Source organism: Hyla sarda, chromosome 6, assembly GCF_029499605.1.
Source record: "Hyla sarda isolate aHylSar1 chromosome 6, aHylSar1.hap1, whole genome shotgun sequence".
In the NCBI taxonomy this organism is placed as follows: Eukaryota; Metazoa; Chordata; class Amphibia; order Anura; family Hylidae; genus Hyla; species Hyla sarda.
The window spans coordinates 148794034-148810669 of NC_079194.1; the positions used below are offsets into that span (position 1 = coordinate 148794034).

General features: G+C 43.5%; 1 protein-coding gene across 7 annotated transcripts in view; it reads right to left on the reverse strand.

The window, feature by feature from the left end:
• Positions 1-14495: 14495 nt before the first annotated feature.
• Positions 14496-16636, reverse strand: part of GSE1 (Gse1 coiled-coil protein) — a 510276-nt gene continuing 508135 nt past the window's right edge. For all 7 annotated transcript variants that reach the window (XM_056525517.1, XM_056525516.1, XM_056525518.1 and 4 more), the window contains one exon: positions 14496-15515. In XM_056525517.1, coding sequence (XP_056381492.1) covers positions 15381-15515 — 135 coding nt within the window. In that variant the 3' untranslated portion in view covers positions 14496-15380. The remainder of the gene's footprint in view (positions 15516-16636) is intronic.

Consider the following 16636-nt stretch of genomic DNA (forward strand, 5'->3'; position numbering starts at 1 on the left):
TCCAAACAGCCAAAATGTGACTCCTTCTCTTCTGAGACCTGTAGTGCGCCAGAAGAGCACTTTTCACCCCCATATGGGGTATTTTCTGAATCGGGAGAAATTGGGCTTCAAATTTTGGGGGGTAATTTCTGCTTTAACCCTTTGTAAAAATGTAAAATTTTTGGGAAACCAAGCATTTTAGGTAAAATTTATTATTATTTTTTTACATATGCCAAAGTCGTGAAACCCCTGTAGGGTATTAAGGTTCACTTTACCCCTTGTTACGTTCCCCAAGGGGTCTAGTTTCCAAAATGTGTTGCCATGTGGTTTTTTGCTGTCCTGGCACCATAGGGGCTTCCTAAATGCGGCATGCCCCCAGAGCAAAATTTGCTTCAAAAAAGCCAAAATGTGACTCCCACTCTTCTGAGACCTGTAGTGCGCCAGCAGAGCACTTTTCACCCCCATATGGGGAGTTTTCTGAATCGGGAGAAATTGGGCTTCAAATTTTGGCGGGTATTAATGCTATTACCCTTTTTAAAAATGTAACATTTTTGGGAAAACAAGCATTTTAGGTAACTTTTTTTTATTTTTATATTTGCAAAAGTCATGAAACACCTGTGGGGTATTAAGGCTTACTTAATTCCTTGTTACGTTCCTCAAGGGGTCTAGTTTCCAAAATGGTATGCCATGTGTTTTTTTTTTTTTGCTGTTTTGGCGCCCTAGGGGCTTCCTAAAGGTGACAGGCCCCGCAAAAACCATTTCAGAAAAATGTTCTCTCCAAAATCCCCTTGTCGCTCCTTCCCTTCTGAGCCCTCTACTGCGCCCGCCGAACACTTTACATAGACATAAGAGGTATGTGCTTACTCAAGAGAAATTGGGCTACAAATACAAGTAAAAATGTTCTCCTTTTACCCCTTGCAAAAATTCAAACATGCGAGTGTAAAAAACGAAGATTTTGAATTTTCACCTTCACTTTGCTGCTATTCCTGTGAAACACCTAAAGGGTTAGCACACTTACTGAATGTCATTTTGAATACTTTGGGGGTGTAGTTTGTATAATGGGGTAATTTATGGGGTATTTCTAATATGAAGGCACTTCAAATCCACTTCAAAACTGAACTGGTCCCTGAAAAAATTTTGTGAAAATTTGGAAAATTGCTGCTGAACTTTGAAGCCCTCTGGTGTCTTCAAAAAGTAAAAACACATCAATTTTATGATGCAAACATAAAGTAGACATATAGTATATGTGAACCAAAAAAAAAATTTTTTGAATATCCATTTTCCTTACAAGCAGAGAGCTTCAAAGTTAGAAAAATGCAAAATTTTCAATTTTTTCATTAAATTTTGGGCTTTTTCACCAAGAAAGGATGCAAGTTACCACTAAAATTTACCACTATGTTAAAGTAGAATATGTCACGAAAAAACAATCTCAGAATCAGAACGATAACTAAAAGCATCCCAGAGTTATTAATGTTTAAAGTGACAGTGGTCAGATGTTCAAAAAATGCTCTGGTCCTTAAGGTGTAAAATGGCCTGATCCTTAACCCCTTAAGGACTCAGCCCATTTTGGCCTTAAGGACTCAGACAATTAAATTTTTACGTTTTCATTTTTTCCTCCTCGCCTTCTAAAAATCATAACTCTTTTATATTTTCATCCACAGAGTGGTATGAGGGCTTGTTTTTTGCGCGACCAGTTGTCCTTTGTAATGACATCACTCATTATATCATAAAATGTATGGCGCAACCAAAAAACACTATTTTTGTGGGGAAATTAAAACGAAAAACGCAATTTTGCTAATTTTGGAAGGTTTTGTTTTCACGCCGTACAATTTATGGTAAAAATGACATGTGTTCTTTATTCTGAGGGTCAATACGATTAAAATGATACCCATTATTATATACTTTTATATTATTGTTGCGCTTAAAAAAAAAATCACAAACTTTTTAACCAAATTAGTACGTTTATAATCCCTTTATTTTGATGACCTCTAACTTTTTTATTTTTCCGTATAAGCGGCGGGATGGGGGCTCATTTTTTGCGCCATGATCTGTACTTTTTTTTGATACCACATTTGCATATAAAAAACTTTTAATACATTTTTTATAATTTTTTTTTTAATAAAATGTATTAAAAAAGTTGGAATTTTGGACTTTTTTTATTTTTTTTCGTTCACACCGTTCACCGTACGGGATCATTAACATTTTATTTTAATAGTTCGGACATTTACGCACGCGGCGATACCAAATATGTCTATAAAAATGTTTTTTACGCTTTTTGGGGGTAAAATAGGAAAAAAACGGACGTTTTACTTTTTTATTGGGGGAGGGGATTTTTCACATTTTTTTTACTTTTACTTTTACATTTTTTTACATTTTTTTTTTACACTTGAATAGTCCCCATAATACCATGATTGCTAATACTGATCTGTTCTATGTATAGGACATAGAACAGATCAGTATTATCGGTCATCTTCTGCTCTGGTCTGCTCGATCACAGACCAGAGCAGGAGACGCCGGGAGCCGCACGGAGGAAGGAGAGGGGACCTCCGTGCGGCGTTATGAATGATCGGATCCCTGCAGCAGCGCTGCGGGCGATCCGATCGTTCATTTAAATCGCGAACTGCCGCAGATGCCGGGATCTGTATTGATCCCGGCACCTGAGGGGTTAATGGCGGACGCCCGCGAGATCGCGGGCGTCGGCCATTGCCGGCGGGTCCCTGGCTGCGATCAGCAGCCGGGATCAGCCGCGCATGACACGGGCATCGCTCCGATGCCCGCGGTTATGCTTAGGACGTAAATGTACGTCCTGGTGCGTTAAGTACCACCTCACCAGGACGTACATTTACGTCCTGCGTCCTTAAGGGGTTAAAGCCGGAATTTGGATACAAAAAGATTTCCCAAGCTTTAAACATCCCAAAGAGCACTGTGCAAGTGATAATATTGAAATGGAAGGAGTATCAGACCACTGCAAATCTACGAAGACCTGGCCGTCCCTCTAAACTTTCAGCTCATATAAGGAGAAGACTGATCAGAGATGCAGCCAAGAGGCCCATGATCACTCTGGATGAACTGCAGAGATCTACAGCTGAGGTGGGAGACTCTGTCCATAGGACAACAATCAGTCCTATACTGCACAAATCTGGCCTTTATGCAAGAGTGGCAAGAAGAAAGCCATTTCTTAAAGATATCCATATAAAGTGTAATTTAAAGTTTGCCACAAGCCACCCGGGAGACACACCAAACATGTAGAAGAAGGTGCTCTGGTCAGATGAAACCAAAATAAAACTTTTTCTTCAGCAGGGACAGGGAAGATGGTTAAAATTGATGGGAAGATGGATGGAGCCAAATACAGGACCATTCTGGAAGAAAACCTGATGGAGTCTGCAAAAGACCTGAGACTAGGACGGAGATTTGTCTTCCAACAAGACAATGATCCAAAACATAAAGCAAAATCTACAATGGAATGGTTCACAAATACACATATCCAGGTGTTAGAATGGCCAAGTCAAAGGCCAGACCTGAATCCAATCGAGAATCTGTGGAAAGAACTGAAAACTGCTGTTCACAAATGCTCTCCATCCAACCTCACTGAGCTCGAGGTGTTTTGCAAGGAGGAATGGGCAAAAATTTCAGTGCAAAACTGATAGAGACATACCCCAAGCAACTTACAGCTGTAATGGCAGAAAAAGGTGGCGCTACAAAGTATTAACTTAAGGGAGCTGAATAATTTTGCACGCCCACACTTAGGGCATTCCTCTATGCGGTCTGGATGTGCAGGCATGGAGGGAAAGATGAAACCATAAACAGCATGATGGATAATCCAAAATTGCGTTTTCCTCCATGACTCATTACAGACCGCTCGGCAAACCTTTGTCCAACCCTCCAGAATAGGAAGAGTTAAGTCAGCCCTACATAGTTTCCCTTCCCAATATTTGAACAAAGACATCTGTGTCCCAGTTACATTTTTCCTATTAAGATGTCTGTATAGCCCTGACAGGGAGTGATAGGTCTCTTCAGAGGTGAAAGCATCAAAGGTTGTCTGCGCATGCTATCTCGGAGGGTTACGAAGGTGAGGTCTCAGAAAGGCCATGATCTGACCATAAGGAAGAGCATGCTCCGGGCCCAAACTATACTGGGTCGAGAGTTCCGAGAAGGTTAAATACCTCTGCTCAGTAGGGCTAAGGAGATGTTGAACCCAAAGTATCCCAGGAGCCCGCCACAAACGGAACATGCTATTCTCTCTGGCAATAGGGAATTCTGGAAGGGACCATAATGGCATATGTTTACTAACCGAGAACGATAACCTCATTGCAGCTCTACCCATCTTCCACACCGCTCCAGTATCCCTAAATATGATATGCCCTTATAGGACCCGGGATAGCCCCAAATTTAGTAGGAGGGCCGGTTAAGACCAGGGACCCACTAATTCCGCTTTGAGTGCCGTATTACAGTAAGAGTCACTTCCCCTAATCCAGTCAATACAGTGTCGATAAAGGCAAGCTATGTTATAATGCACTACAATGCATCAGGAAAATTCAGTCCCCCCTTCTTTCGAGGGAGCATAAGCTTACATAAAGCTATACAAGGGCGTTCGTTGGCCCAAATAAATTTGGTGAAAGCCATAGTGAGCAAAGCTAAATCGTTCCTAGACAGCAAAATAGGAATTGTCTGGAGAGGGTACAATAATTTGGAGATGACAGCGAGCCAGAAGAGGAAGCCACTGTTTAAGCTCCGTAACTATTTTATGGATAAGTGGAGGGAAATTTAAAGAATAAATTGATCTTGCCGAGCGACTCACCCATATACCTAGATATTTCAATGAGGATCTAGTTAGGGAGATAAGTAAAGGTAAATCAGAGGACACCACCCCACCCCCCGCCCGGATAAGTCTAAGAGTACACTTTTGTCCAAGTTGACCCTACATCCCAATGCTATCCCAAAGTCTGCCAGTAAGTCAAACACTAACCCAAGGTCTCTAGTAGGATTGGCCAAGAACATAAAGTAGGTCGTCCACGAACAGGGCATGGGAAACCACCCTCCGCTCCACCGATATCCCTTCGAATAAAGTGGTAGAGGAAAGGCCAGGCGACGTGTTCTATAGCTAAATAAACCCTGTTGTTGATATACGAGCTACTGGAGAGTAATACAGGGATGAAATATACTGTAGGAAGGGACCCGAGAAACCCATGGATACGAGCACCCTCCACAACCAGGACCATTGCGCATTGTCGAATGCTTTCTCTGCGTCAACAGAGAATGGCTGGGGAGGGATGCATGGAGGGGCGTAACGTAATCTCATCCAGAATAATGATGACCCCATGGACATTAGCCACTGCTGAACGGCCCTTCACAAATCCCACCTGCAAGGGAGAGCTAAGTCGAGGTAAGAGGGCTGCCAAGCGGTCCGCCAATATTTTAGACACCAGCTTAAGGACCTGGGGCCTTATTTACAGCTAAGCGTTTGATTGCTTCACCACGTTCCTCCCCCGTGATCGGTGCATTCATAGCCGCTCACTCCTCAGCGAGAGAGGGCAGGTGAGCTGATGCTATCTAATACGGGAGGAGGAGCCCCTAGTTTCTCCTTCTGTATACAACGCCTGAAAGTAAGAACAGAGAACCTCATTAATCACCTTAGGATTTCTCTGCATATTCCCAGAAGCATCTTTCAGAACTGGTATTTGGGTCGGGGATTGACTCCCTTAGCAAATGTAGCTAGCAAACGGCCTGGTTTATTGCCATGGCGAAATAAAGTAGCTTACAACTGAGACCGCGCTAGGTTGTCATGGCGCTCCACCCAGGACTCATAGTCAGCTTTGGCAACAGACCAGGGCGTCTTTATAGCATCTGAGGGCGACAAAGTAAACGTTGTATAGGCCTGACGCAAAGATTGACCCATAATCTCTATTTGGCAGCAGATTTTCCGTTCCAAAGCAGTGATATAGCCCATAATTTTAACTCTCAGCACCGCCTTAGCGTCCTCCGAGAACAATTGCTGAGTGGAAGCATGTTCACTGTTAGTCTGCTCGTATTCATGCCACCACCCTTTTAAGGGCATTTGGAACTGCTCATCCCTAGCGAATCCTAAGGGGAATCTTCACACAAAATCCGACCCCCTCAGAATTAGATCAGTAAGGTGAAGCAGAAATGGCAAATGGTCAGAAATAACTAATTCCTCCAAACTGGCCTGTAGCACCATGGGGAGCAGGGCAGGATTAATGAAACCATTGTCCAACCTCGACCATGAAGATGTACATGGTAATAATGACTGAAGTCCCTTGCCTCAGGATGCAACACACGCCAGACATCTAAGACACCAGTCTGAGTCGCCCACTGAGCTAATCGGTCATCCTGTCGTCTGGGTAACAAGGGGCCTTCCCTGGCGCTTCTACGGTCCTCATCAGTATGCATGACCGCATTGAAGTCCCCAGCCACTACTTGGTTAAACCCCTGACTAGACTGAACCTCCGCCACCAAGTAAGGGTGGGTTCACACCACGTTTTTCCAATACAGTTCCTGTATCAGGTTTTTTAAGAAAAAAAACGGATTCCTCAAAACCTGACTAAACTGTATCAAAACATGTGTACAAAGCTTTATCTGTATACGGTTGAAAACCGTATACAGTTTGAGTATTTATGTCCGGTTGCATCCGTTTTTTATGAAAAAAAACGCATACGTTTTGAACTTTTCACTCCATTATGAATGAAGTTTCACTTGTTTGATTGAAATTCCAAGAAAAAAAACTGTGGAAAGTCAAAAACCATATGGTGAAAACTAGATGGAACTGTACGCACATACGGTTCTGTAGGGTTCCCATTGACTCCCATGTTTAAAAAAAAACTTATACGGTTTAATACAGTTTTTCACCTGGACCAAAAACAATGGTAGGCCACGGTTTTCTGTCCGGAAAAAAAAAAAGTACAAAACCGTATGGTTTGAAAAAAGGAGACAACCATATACAATATGGTGCATACGGTTTTGAATGGGAAGTCTATGGGCCCGGTTTTCTGTGCAGTTGCATACTTTTTTTTTTATGAAACCGTATGCCAAAACCATATAGCAAAATCGTGGTGTGAACCCACCCTAAGGCAGAAACGATCCATCATCTACATTCGGACCGTATATATTAAATATCACTATATCCTCAGAAGCAGTTTTCAAATGTATGCTACACTGCCCTGCCTTCCGAGCCACGGACGGGGACCCTTCCACTCTACCCACCTACCATTTCCTCATACGGTGAAAATCCACCTCCTCTAAATGTGTTTCCTGCAAGAGTGCTATATCAGGGGACAAGCGCTTCAAATGACTTAGAACCATGCTGCGTTTTTTAGGGGAACGTAGCCCCTTAACGTTCCATGAGACTAACCTCATGTTCGGGCATAAACCCCAGGTAATAAAACAGTAAACAAAAAAACAATACTGGCCATGCGCTGCAGATGTGACATCAGTAAGATCCACCCCCCCTACCCTCCCCCCAACTAGAAGGAAAACCAAAAACCACCCAGTAAAGAAAATAGACCAGACACGAGACCTCCCACCCTCACTCGAGTCACAGTCGCCTTAGGGACCTCCAAATATCACATGCCTAGGATGTAATTCCATCAACTGAAGCCCCCCTGCCCTGAGATTAGACCAGATGAAGATGCCTACTGCCGTCCCCCACCCCTACCCCCCAGAGACTGTGGAGGGAAAACTCCTTGGTGAGACCTACCCCCCCCCCACATGAACAAGAGAAGTCCAAGACCATCGACCGTAAGTCACTTCGAGAAAAATAACCCAGGTATGTATTACGTAAGAACAAAGAACAGTATAAAACATCCCCCCCTGTTTCTCCCCCCCCATGTAAATATACACTAACTCTACCCATCACTCTCCCCCCCCCCCCTGTGCACTAATTCCAGTACAACTACCCTACCCCCCCCCCTCCTCCAAAGTCCCAACAGTCACCTGGGTGTGATATTGATGGTCCATGGATGAATCGGGTAAGACATTGTTAGAGTAGGGGATTCGTGGGAACATCCTAGCAGAATACAGCAGGTTACTAACTCAGGCGACCTTCCTGTGGCGATCAGTAGACAAGCACCCACGACCACCTCTGTTCCCTAGGTGAGGGCTCCAAGGATCTGGTTCTCGAACACGTTGCGAAGCCATCGGCGAAGCTCCCCACTGCTGGTGGTGAGGTCGGAGAGGCTCAGTCAGCACCCTCATCTCCCGGAGGTGCCCACGAACGTTGTGCAGGAGGAGACAGATATGGTTGTACAGCCTCCAAAGCTGCTTCTGCGGACCGGTAAGCCTCAATCATGCAGTCGGGGTAGAAGACCCGTTATACTGCTGGATATAGTAGGACAAAGCGGATCCCCTTTTGGTGGAGGGAGGTGCATAATGAGGCAAAAAGCTTAGGTTTGCGGGTAACTTCTGCCGAAAAGTCTCCAAATATGAGAAGCTGGTATCCTTCAAATAGCAAGTCCTCCCGCCTTTGGCAGAATGCCCTGAGAAGCGCTACCTTGTTGGTGAAGTCAAGGTATTTAATGATCACCTGTCTGGGTCTGTTGCGATGCTCCAGGCCTGGAGAACTTCTGTCCCCGGTGCCGTTCCTCAAATCATGGCCTAAACCGTTGAACTTTGCAGGGCCTAGGTAAATCCAGCACTCTGGGAAGTAGCACTTCGAAAAAATGCGGGAGATCTCTTCCAGGTAGACTCTGTGAGCCCCACTATGCGGAGATTACTACTGTTTTCCAGGTCCTCGACCTCGTCTCCCAAGCGATGGCACTATTATTCTAGGAACACGATGCGGGAGTCAGTTTTGTCTGATGTTTCTTCCACATGGCATACCCTCTCCTCTATTTATTATACAGGCATCATGGAGCGAAACAGTTTGCTGCAAGTTCTGCCAGGTCTCCTGGATGGTGGAGACCACCGCCGCCTGCACCTTGGGGATAATATGTTTCACAACCTAAGCAGCGAGGTGAGCATAGTCCATGTTCTGCTGGTCTCTACAATCCAGCCCTTCTGTGGAGCCGCAATCCGACATAGCTGGGGAGGTAGCGTGGCTAGAGGCCGGAGACTACACCATGGATCTGCTGCCCGTTCTCACTGAGCGCTATCCTCTGTTCTTTTGACTGGTTTTCCGGCCCGTACGGCGTAGGTACCGGTATATGCAGGAACCCCCACTCCCGCTCACTCTTTGGGGGGACAGTGGACCACGGGAATGCTCATCGCATGGCACCGGAACCGGTAGACACATTTTTTTATTTTTTTATACTAACATGCTGGTGTAGCCCCCAACTTTTCCTTTTCATAAGGGGTAAAAGTAGAAAAAGCCCCCCAAAATTTGTAACAATTTCTCCCGAGTATGAATATACCCCATATGTGGCACTAAACTGTTTCCTTGAAATACAATAGTGCTCCAGAGTGAGAGAGCACCATGCGCATTTGAGGCCTAGATTAGGGATTTTCATAGGGGTGGACCCTACAGCAGGGTTTCCCAAACAGGGTGCCTCCAGCTGTTGCAAAGTTGCCAGAATGCCTGGACAGTTAATGGCTATCCAGCAATGCTGGGAATTGTTGTTTTGCAACAGCAGGAGGCACCGTTTTGAAAACAGTGCCATAGCAAACATTTTAGGGGCTTAGGAGTTTGGTAGCAATTTTAAAAAATTTTGAGAAAATTTCAAAATCAGATATTTTTATGACCCAATTCAGTTCTGAAGTAGATTTGAGGGGTCTGTATGTAAGAACCCTCTATAAATCACCCAATTATAAAAACTGCCCTCCTCAAATGACATTTGAGAAGTTTATTAATCCTTTAGGTGTTTTAGCAGATATGTAATTTTGCATTTTGTTATTATTTCTGTAACACAGCGGATGCTGACAGAGAAATGCAGCTCAGTATTTATTCCCCTGATTCTGATGTGTTTATAAACATTCCATATGTGGTCCTAGAGCGCTCCATGACACACACACAGGCCTCAGGCATGATGGAGAACCATGTGGATTTTGGGTCTTTTTATTTATGATTTTTGTAGGCATCATGGGGGAGATTTATCAAAACCGGTGTAGAGGAAAAGTGCTTCTTTAATTTTTTACAGGTCTCTTGACCTGTAAAAATGAAAGTAGCAATCTGATTGGTTGCCATGCGCAACTGCACCACTCTTCCTCTGCACAGTTTTTGATAAATCTACCCCCATATCAAGATGCAGAGGCCTTTTTTTGTTTTACTGTCATCCTCAATGCAGTATAAATGTCATGTTATCTTTATTGCACATGTAATGAAAAAAAGGGAGGGAGAGTCAGACAAGAGGCGCAGCCTGTGCCGTTATTCCGATGAGAGTCGGTGCCGTAAGACAAGTGAAACAGTGCTCTCCTGATGGTGTTGTACACAGAGTACAACACCTTGTAGCGTATGTCACCCAGTTTCAGGGTAAGATGCCGGGAGCTGCCAGAGCTGTCCCGTGGGAACAGAAGAGAAGATCCTCGTAGCGGCGCTTGCTCGGTGGTAGCCGAGAGAGGTAAGTATAGCCTCAGTCGGCAAGAAGCGGAGCAGACAAGTGGAAAGGACAAGTGGAAAAAATTATAAACCAAGAATTTTATTAGAGGGACTACACGTTGCGAGGGGCAAGACCCCCTCTTCCTTGGACCTGATGAAGGGGTCTTGCCCCTCGCAACGCGTAGTCCCTCTAATAAAATTCTTGGTTTATTATTTTTTCCACTTGTCCGCTCCACTTCTTGCCAACTGAGGCTATATATACCTCTCTCGGCTACCGCCAGCTACCACCGAGCGAGCGCCGCTACGAGGATCTTCTCTTCTGTTCCCACTCATGTTATCTTTATTGTGCGGTTCAGTACGATTTATAATTTATATAAGTTTTGTATGATTGATCACATTTATTTCACAAAAAATATTTTTTGTTAAAACAGCATCACTATATTCTGGGAGCTGTAAGACTTACCTTTTCACCAATGGAGCTATGTGAGGGCTTTTTTTTTTTGCGGGATAAGATGTGGTTCTCGATGGTACCATATTTTTTTTTAAACAGCTGACATTTTGATCAGGTTTTATAAGATTGTTAGTGAGGCAGGATTAACAAAGCAGTAATTTTAGGTTTATATTTTTTTTTATGTTCAGCATTATAAATGTTGGTAGGTAAATGTTGGTAGGATTATGGCGATACCTCATTTATGTACTTTATGGTGTATTATATTTACACTTTAAAAATCACGTTTGTGCGTCACCTTTTTCTGACAGCCGGAATCAGTTTATTTTTATATCAACAACGTTGTGAGGGCAAATTATTTTTGGGATGAGTGGATGTTTTTAGGAGAACAGAGGGAGCTTCCCTTCCTCTGTCACCGTGATCAATGCTGCAGTCACACTGACCACAGCATGGAAGGGGTTAACTGTCAGGATCAGAACTCCGCTGCTCGCACACCTGTGGCGCCGTAAAAGTACGTCCATTTGAGGGAAGTCACCGGAAAAATGGACGCACATTTACGTCCATTTGCAAGAAGTGGTTATCCAGGATTAGAAAAACAGAGATTTCTTCCAAAACCGCACTACACTTGTCCTAAGGCTGTGTGTGGTATTGTAGCTCAGTTCCATTGAAGTGAATGGAGCAAAGTTGCAGTACACAACCTGAGGACATGAGTGTTGCTGTTTATAGAAGAAATTATCTCTGTTTCTATTCTATTCCTGGATAACCCTTTAATATTAGATTTAGTACCCAGAGTAAAAACTGTAGGATAACGAAGAAAATCACAACATTTTTAAAATGTGTTTAACATAAAAACATGTATTTTTTTTTTTTTTTAAAACAATGATTTTCTGATGGCACTTTAACTGTAGGGTACAGTCCTTGGTTTTTGTTTCTGCTGTTTCTGTCCTTTCTTAAAGGCAGAAAACAAGAAACAAATATGTTCAGGTAGGAAGCATAGGCTGATTACATAAAGCACTTGCTAAAGTGCACACATTTTTCTTGGTTTATCCTGAAGACAATGGGTACACTCTTGAGGCGCAAAAAAAATAAAATAAAACTAAACCAAACCTGCCCCAAAATGTATAATGATGTCAGCCAGTAGTATAGATGATAAAATGCCCTTAGTATATAATTATCTTTATAATATTTCATGGTGTAACTCCCCTTGCTCAGATAAAAGATCTTCTATGTTTGCTCGAAATTCTGCATACATTGTTTTAAGCGTTTCGTTTTCTAATGGTGGGCTGGTGTGTATTACAGGGCTCTTATCAGGATGCTCTTGCCTTGTATTCAGCAGAATAGTTACTGGAACGTAAAGATGTGCTCCCCAAGAGCGCTGAACTTCTCATGACTTATTCATGAAGCGGTAGGATCTCTCTTAGGATATAGATCAGACACACGGCTGTAATTTTATTTAATAGCTCATTATTGTGATGCAGAGTATCTGAGCGCTGCGATGATTGCGGCCACATTGGTGGCGTGTTCACTAGGACATAAAAGAAAGCAGTAGTTGATAACCAGCCCTACAAAGTACAAAGCCGCCCGCCCCATCCATTTCCATAAAAATAATGCCCAGCAGCTTTCTAAATATTTCGTCCATGGCTGCACCATGGCTGATTAGCATTGTTTGTATTGAGCTCAATTACTAGTAACAGAGGAGAGACGGCAGTGTGAGGATGAGGGGGACTGTGGCGTAGCTCAGCTCTTTCATGGCAATCTGTTGCTTTGTCATCCAGTCCAGCAGCAGGGATGTTCTGCCGTGTGATGTTTTTGGTGAATCTATAGTATCTACAATCTATTAAATCTGTTCACATCATGCTGCAGCCTGTTTGACAGTTTATGGGAGCATCAAAGAATATAGTAACCAAACTTACATCACAGATGTACTCATTGGGCCTCATTCATCAAAACTTTTTTCATGAAATGAATGCTGCACTGAGTTTTTTTTTTGTTAAGGGCGACTGACATTTTTCTTTTAGATAGTGATAATTAACCTGCCACACAGAGTCCAGCGGACACTGATGTGTGGACATTACAATGTATTCATTCTCTCTTGTAAATGAGCTTAGCATCTTTGTTAGAAGTCTCTATTCAGAGGCAGCTGTGAGATCTATCGAAAGATATGCAGATTTGAAACAGTATATTGAAGAGCCGCCTGTCTGACGTGTTAAGTCCGAGATTTCCAATATTTTGCAAGTATACCAATAGCAGGAGTGATTGGTATGCCTGAGGCTGAAAAACAGATGCAATGGGTTACAAAAAAAAAAAAAAAAGCCATAATCGCCACATGTTTTGGTCCAAATATGCTGAAGCTAAACGTCAGTAGGTAAATATAAAACTCCATACCCACGTGGTATTTTTAGGCACAGTTTCCCCAAAATCACAGTATGCTCTGGGAATGGCATTTGTGGTGTAAAAAAAAAAAAGTGAATGTTTGTTGGTGTTCTTAAAGAAATCCTTAAGTCACATGATGAAAGACAAACATGACTTGCAATAAGAAACATGCATATATATCTCTATAGGAGAGCTGAAGCTAGCCGAACAGTTCTCCTAGAGAGACACATGGAGGGGGCGTGTCAGCCGCTGCTTTGTTCGGGGGTAAGCACGCCCTGCTCACAGGGAGAGCCGCGGACCCATGCAGGAGATCCTTTGAAAAGGGGATACATTTTTTAGCGTTAAATATCTCCTTTAAGTTTTAAATTTGTGACTATAGTCTAAAGGCCCTTTTACATTTGCCGATTATCAAGCAAAAGAGCGTTCCTAGTAATGTTTTTTTATTTCTGTGGCCATTTAAATTATCACCATTGGCAGCACATCACCTTGTGTAAACAGGTGATGTGTAGCAGACAGTGATTGATTTAAAGGGTCACAAGACTGATCAAGCCTTGTAAAGGCCAAGTAAACAAGCAGCAATCATTCTCTTTATCTGCTGCCCATATAAAAGGGCCTTTAGGCTATGTTCACACAATCAAAAATGTGCAGAATGTCTGTCCAGAAAAAACAAGCGGACATTCTGTACACTTGCTTGAGTCAGAAGCACTAGGATCACTCGAAAATGCGCCATCTTCATAGACGGCAATGCAGTTCTGTGCGGAATTTGCCGTAACATTGAACCAGGTAAATGTTTCCACAAACATCGGAATCAGGATTTCCAAGGCAGAAACACTTGCCACAGAAATTTTGCAGTGTGCACAGTGCAGTAGAATCCCAGTAAAATCAATGGGACTCTGTGGCAGTGGAATTTCTGAAGCCAGAGCCTCTGGGTGAAGCCAGAGCTGTTCGCATGAAAGCTTCCCCACCCTCCTCTGTAGTCCAAAAGGATTCCAAAATGTGCAGGAAATAAGACAATATTCATTCACAGGAAGCAAATTCTGCTTTGAGTTTGTTTTTGAACTTTTAATTTTCTCTCAAAAAGAAAAAAAACACTTGATATATTCCTGTCCAGCAGCAGATCACAAACACTAAATAGCAATTTAATGGGGAGAGGGGGTTTATTTTCCCTTCCCCAGGCAGGAAAAATAAAATAAAAAAGGAAGAAGCGATAAATGGCAGGCTTTTCTCTTTATAACAATAATTAATGTAATAAAAACATACAAAACCCTTATTTTAATATGTACAGTAATGGGTGGGTGAAAGCACCTGATTATTACGTCTCCACTTTTATGTGTTCCTTTCGCGTGTACAAGGGAGGTTTTGTAGCAGCTTCGCAATGATACCTCAACCATCCGGCAGCTAATAATTAACAGAAAATAAAAAGGTACCTTTTATCATCAGACATCCAGGCGTAAGTGCATTCCTGTTGCAAGCTGCAAAGCTTTGCACAGATAATTTTTTTTTATGTAGGATAAAAGTCCTTCAAAATTTAATTTGATTTATATATATTTTTTTTTCAATTAAAAGAAAAAACACAACATCCATATCCTGGCAGAAAAAAAAGAAATATATATTATAGGAGACTATTTTGGTGGCGTCAATGGTCAGTAAAGAACAAGTGATAAACCCGCACATGGCAGCTTCAAACGACAGAATGATGGCAATGTGAGCTGGATGAAGAAAGGAAGGCACCCACAATGGTACAAGTCCGAGGGTAGACGGCATGGTCAGTCAGCAGTACATCCTGGGATGGGATGCTGTAAGCAGGTGCCCCAAGCGATGACATTGCCAGCAGCTTTGCTACAAGTGGATCTGTTTTATTTTATTCTTGCCGATCTCCCTTGATCCTTTGAGTCATGCATGGCACATTCATATAATATATATTTATATTTTTTTTTCCTCCCCCAAGATGTGTAGGAAGTAACAGAAACAGGTGGCATTTTTTTTCTCTCCCTTTTTCTCTTTTTGTTCCTCCCAGTGAAAAATATTAAATATCAAAATAATAAAATAGATATTTCTGTACTGTACGTTCAGACCTAGTGCAAGAAAAAGGGGATGTCACCTGGGGTGGCCTTTGAAATAACCCCTAGACCATGGCGAGGGGGGCAAAACAAGGCACTTTCTAAAGTGTTCAAGTTCAGCTTGTAACCTCTCCCTCTCAGAGGCCACTTTCTGCTTCTGGCTCATCAGATCCTGTGTGGAAAAGAGTAAAAGATGGACAAGATACAATAAATGAATATATACCAGCAACATAGTTCTCACACACTAGAATAATTTTTATTTAAATATATCGTATATACTCTAGTATAAGCCGACCCGAATATAAGCCGAGGCCCCTAATTTTACCCCGAAAACCCAGGAAAAGTTATTGACTCGACTATAAGCCTAGGGTGGGATATACATCATCCCCCCATGTCATCATCCAGACCCCTGTCATTAACACCCTCATCATCATCACCCTGTCATCATCACCGCCTGTCATCATCCCCCCTTCATCATCACCGCCTGTCATCATCCCACACCCCCCCCCTTCATCATCCCCTTGTCATCATCCCACCCCCCTTCATCATCACCACATGTCATCAGCCCCCCCCCCCCCCCCTTCATCATCACCGCTTGTCAATGTCTGATTTAACAGTGGTCTTCAACCTGCGGACCTCCAGATGTTTCAAAACTACAACTCCCAGCAAGCTTGGGCAGCCATCAGCTGTCCGGGCTTGCTGAGAGTTGTAGTTTTGAAACATCTGGAGGTCCGCAGGTTGAAGACCACTGCGGCCTTCGACATCATCCAGCCCCCCCACCCTCTTTAGTTTTGTACTCACCTCCGCTCGGCGGGACGTTAGGGTGCGCTGGTCCGGGCCATCTGTGTTGCAGGGACCGTCCGGTGGGGAGGGATAGTTGTTCCAGGCTGTCCATCTTCACCGGGGGGCCTCTTCTCCACGCTTTGGGCCCGGAATAGAGACGTTGCCTTGATGACGACACACAGGGATGTTGCTCATGAACGTCCCTGTGCGTCGTTGTCAAGGCAACGTGACTATTCTGGGGCCGGGACCGAAGCGCGGAAAAGAGGCCCCCCCGGTGAGGATGGACAGCCCGGAACGACTATCCCTCCCCACCGGACGGTCCCTGAGCACAGATGGCCCGGACCAGCACACCCTAACGTCCCGCCGAGCGGAGTACAAAACTAAAGGGGGTGAGAGGGCGGTGGGGCTGGATGATGTTGAAGGCCGCAGTGGTCTTCAACCTGCGGACCTCCAGATGTTTCAAAACTACAACTCCCAGCAAGCCCGGACAGCTGATGGCTGCCCGGGCTT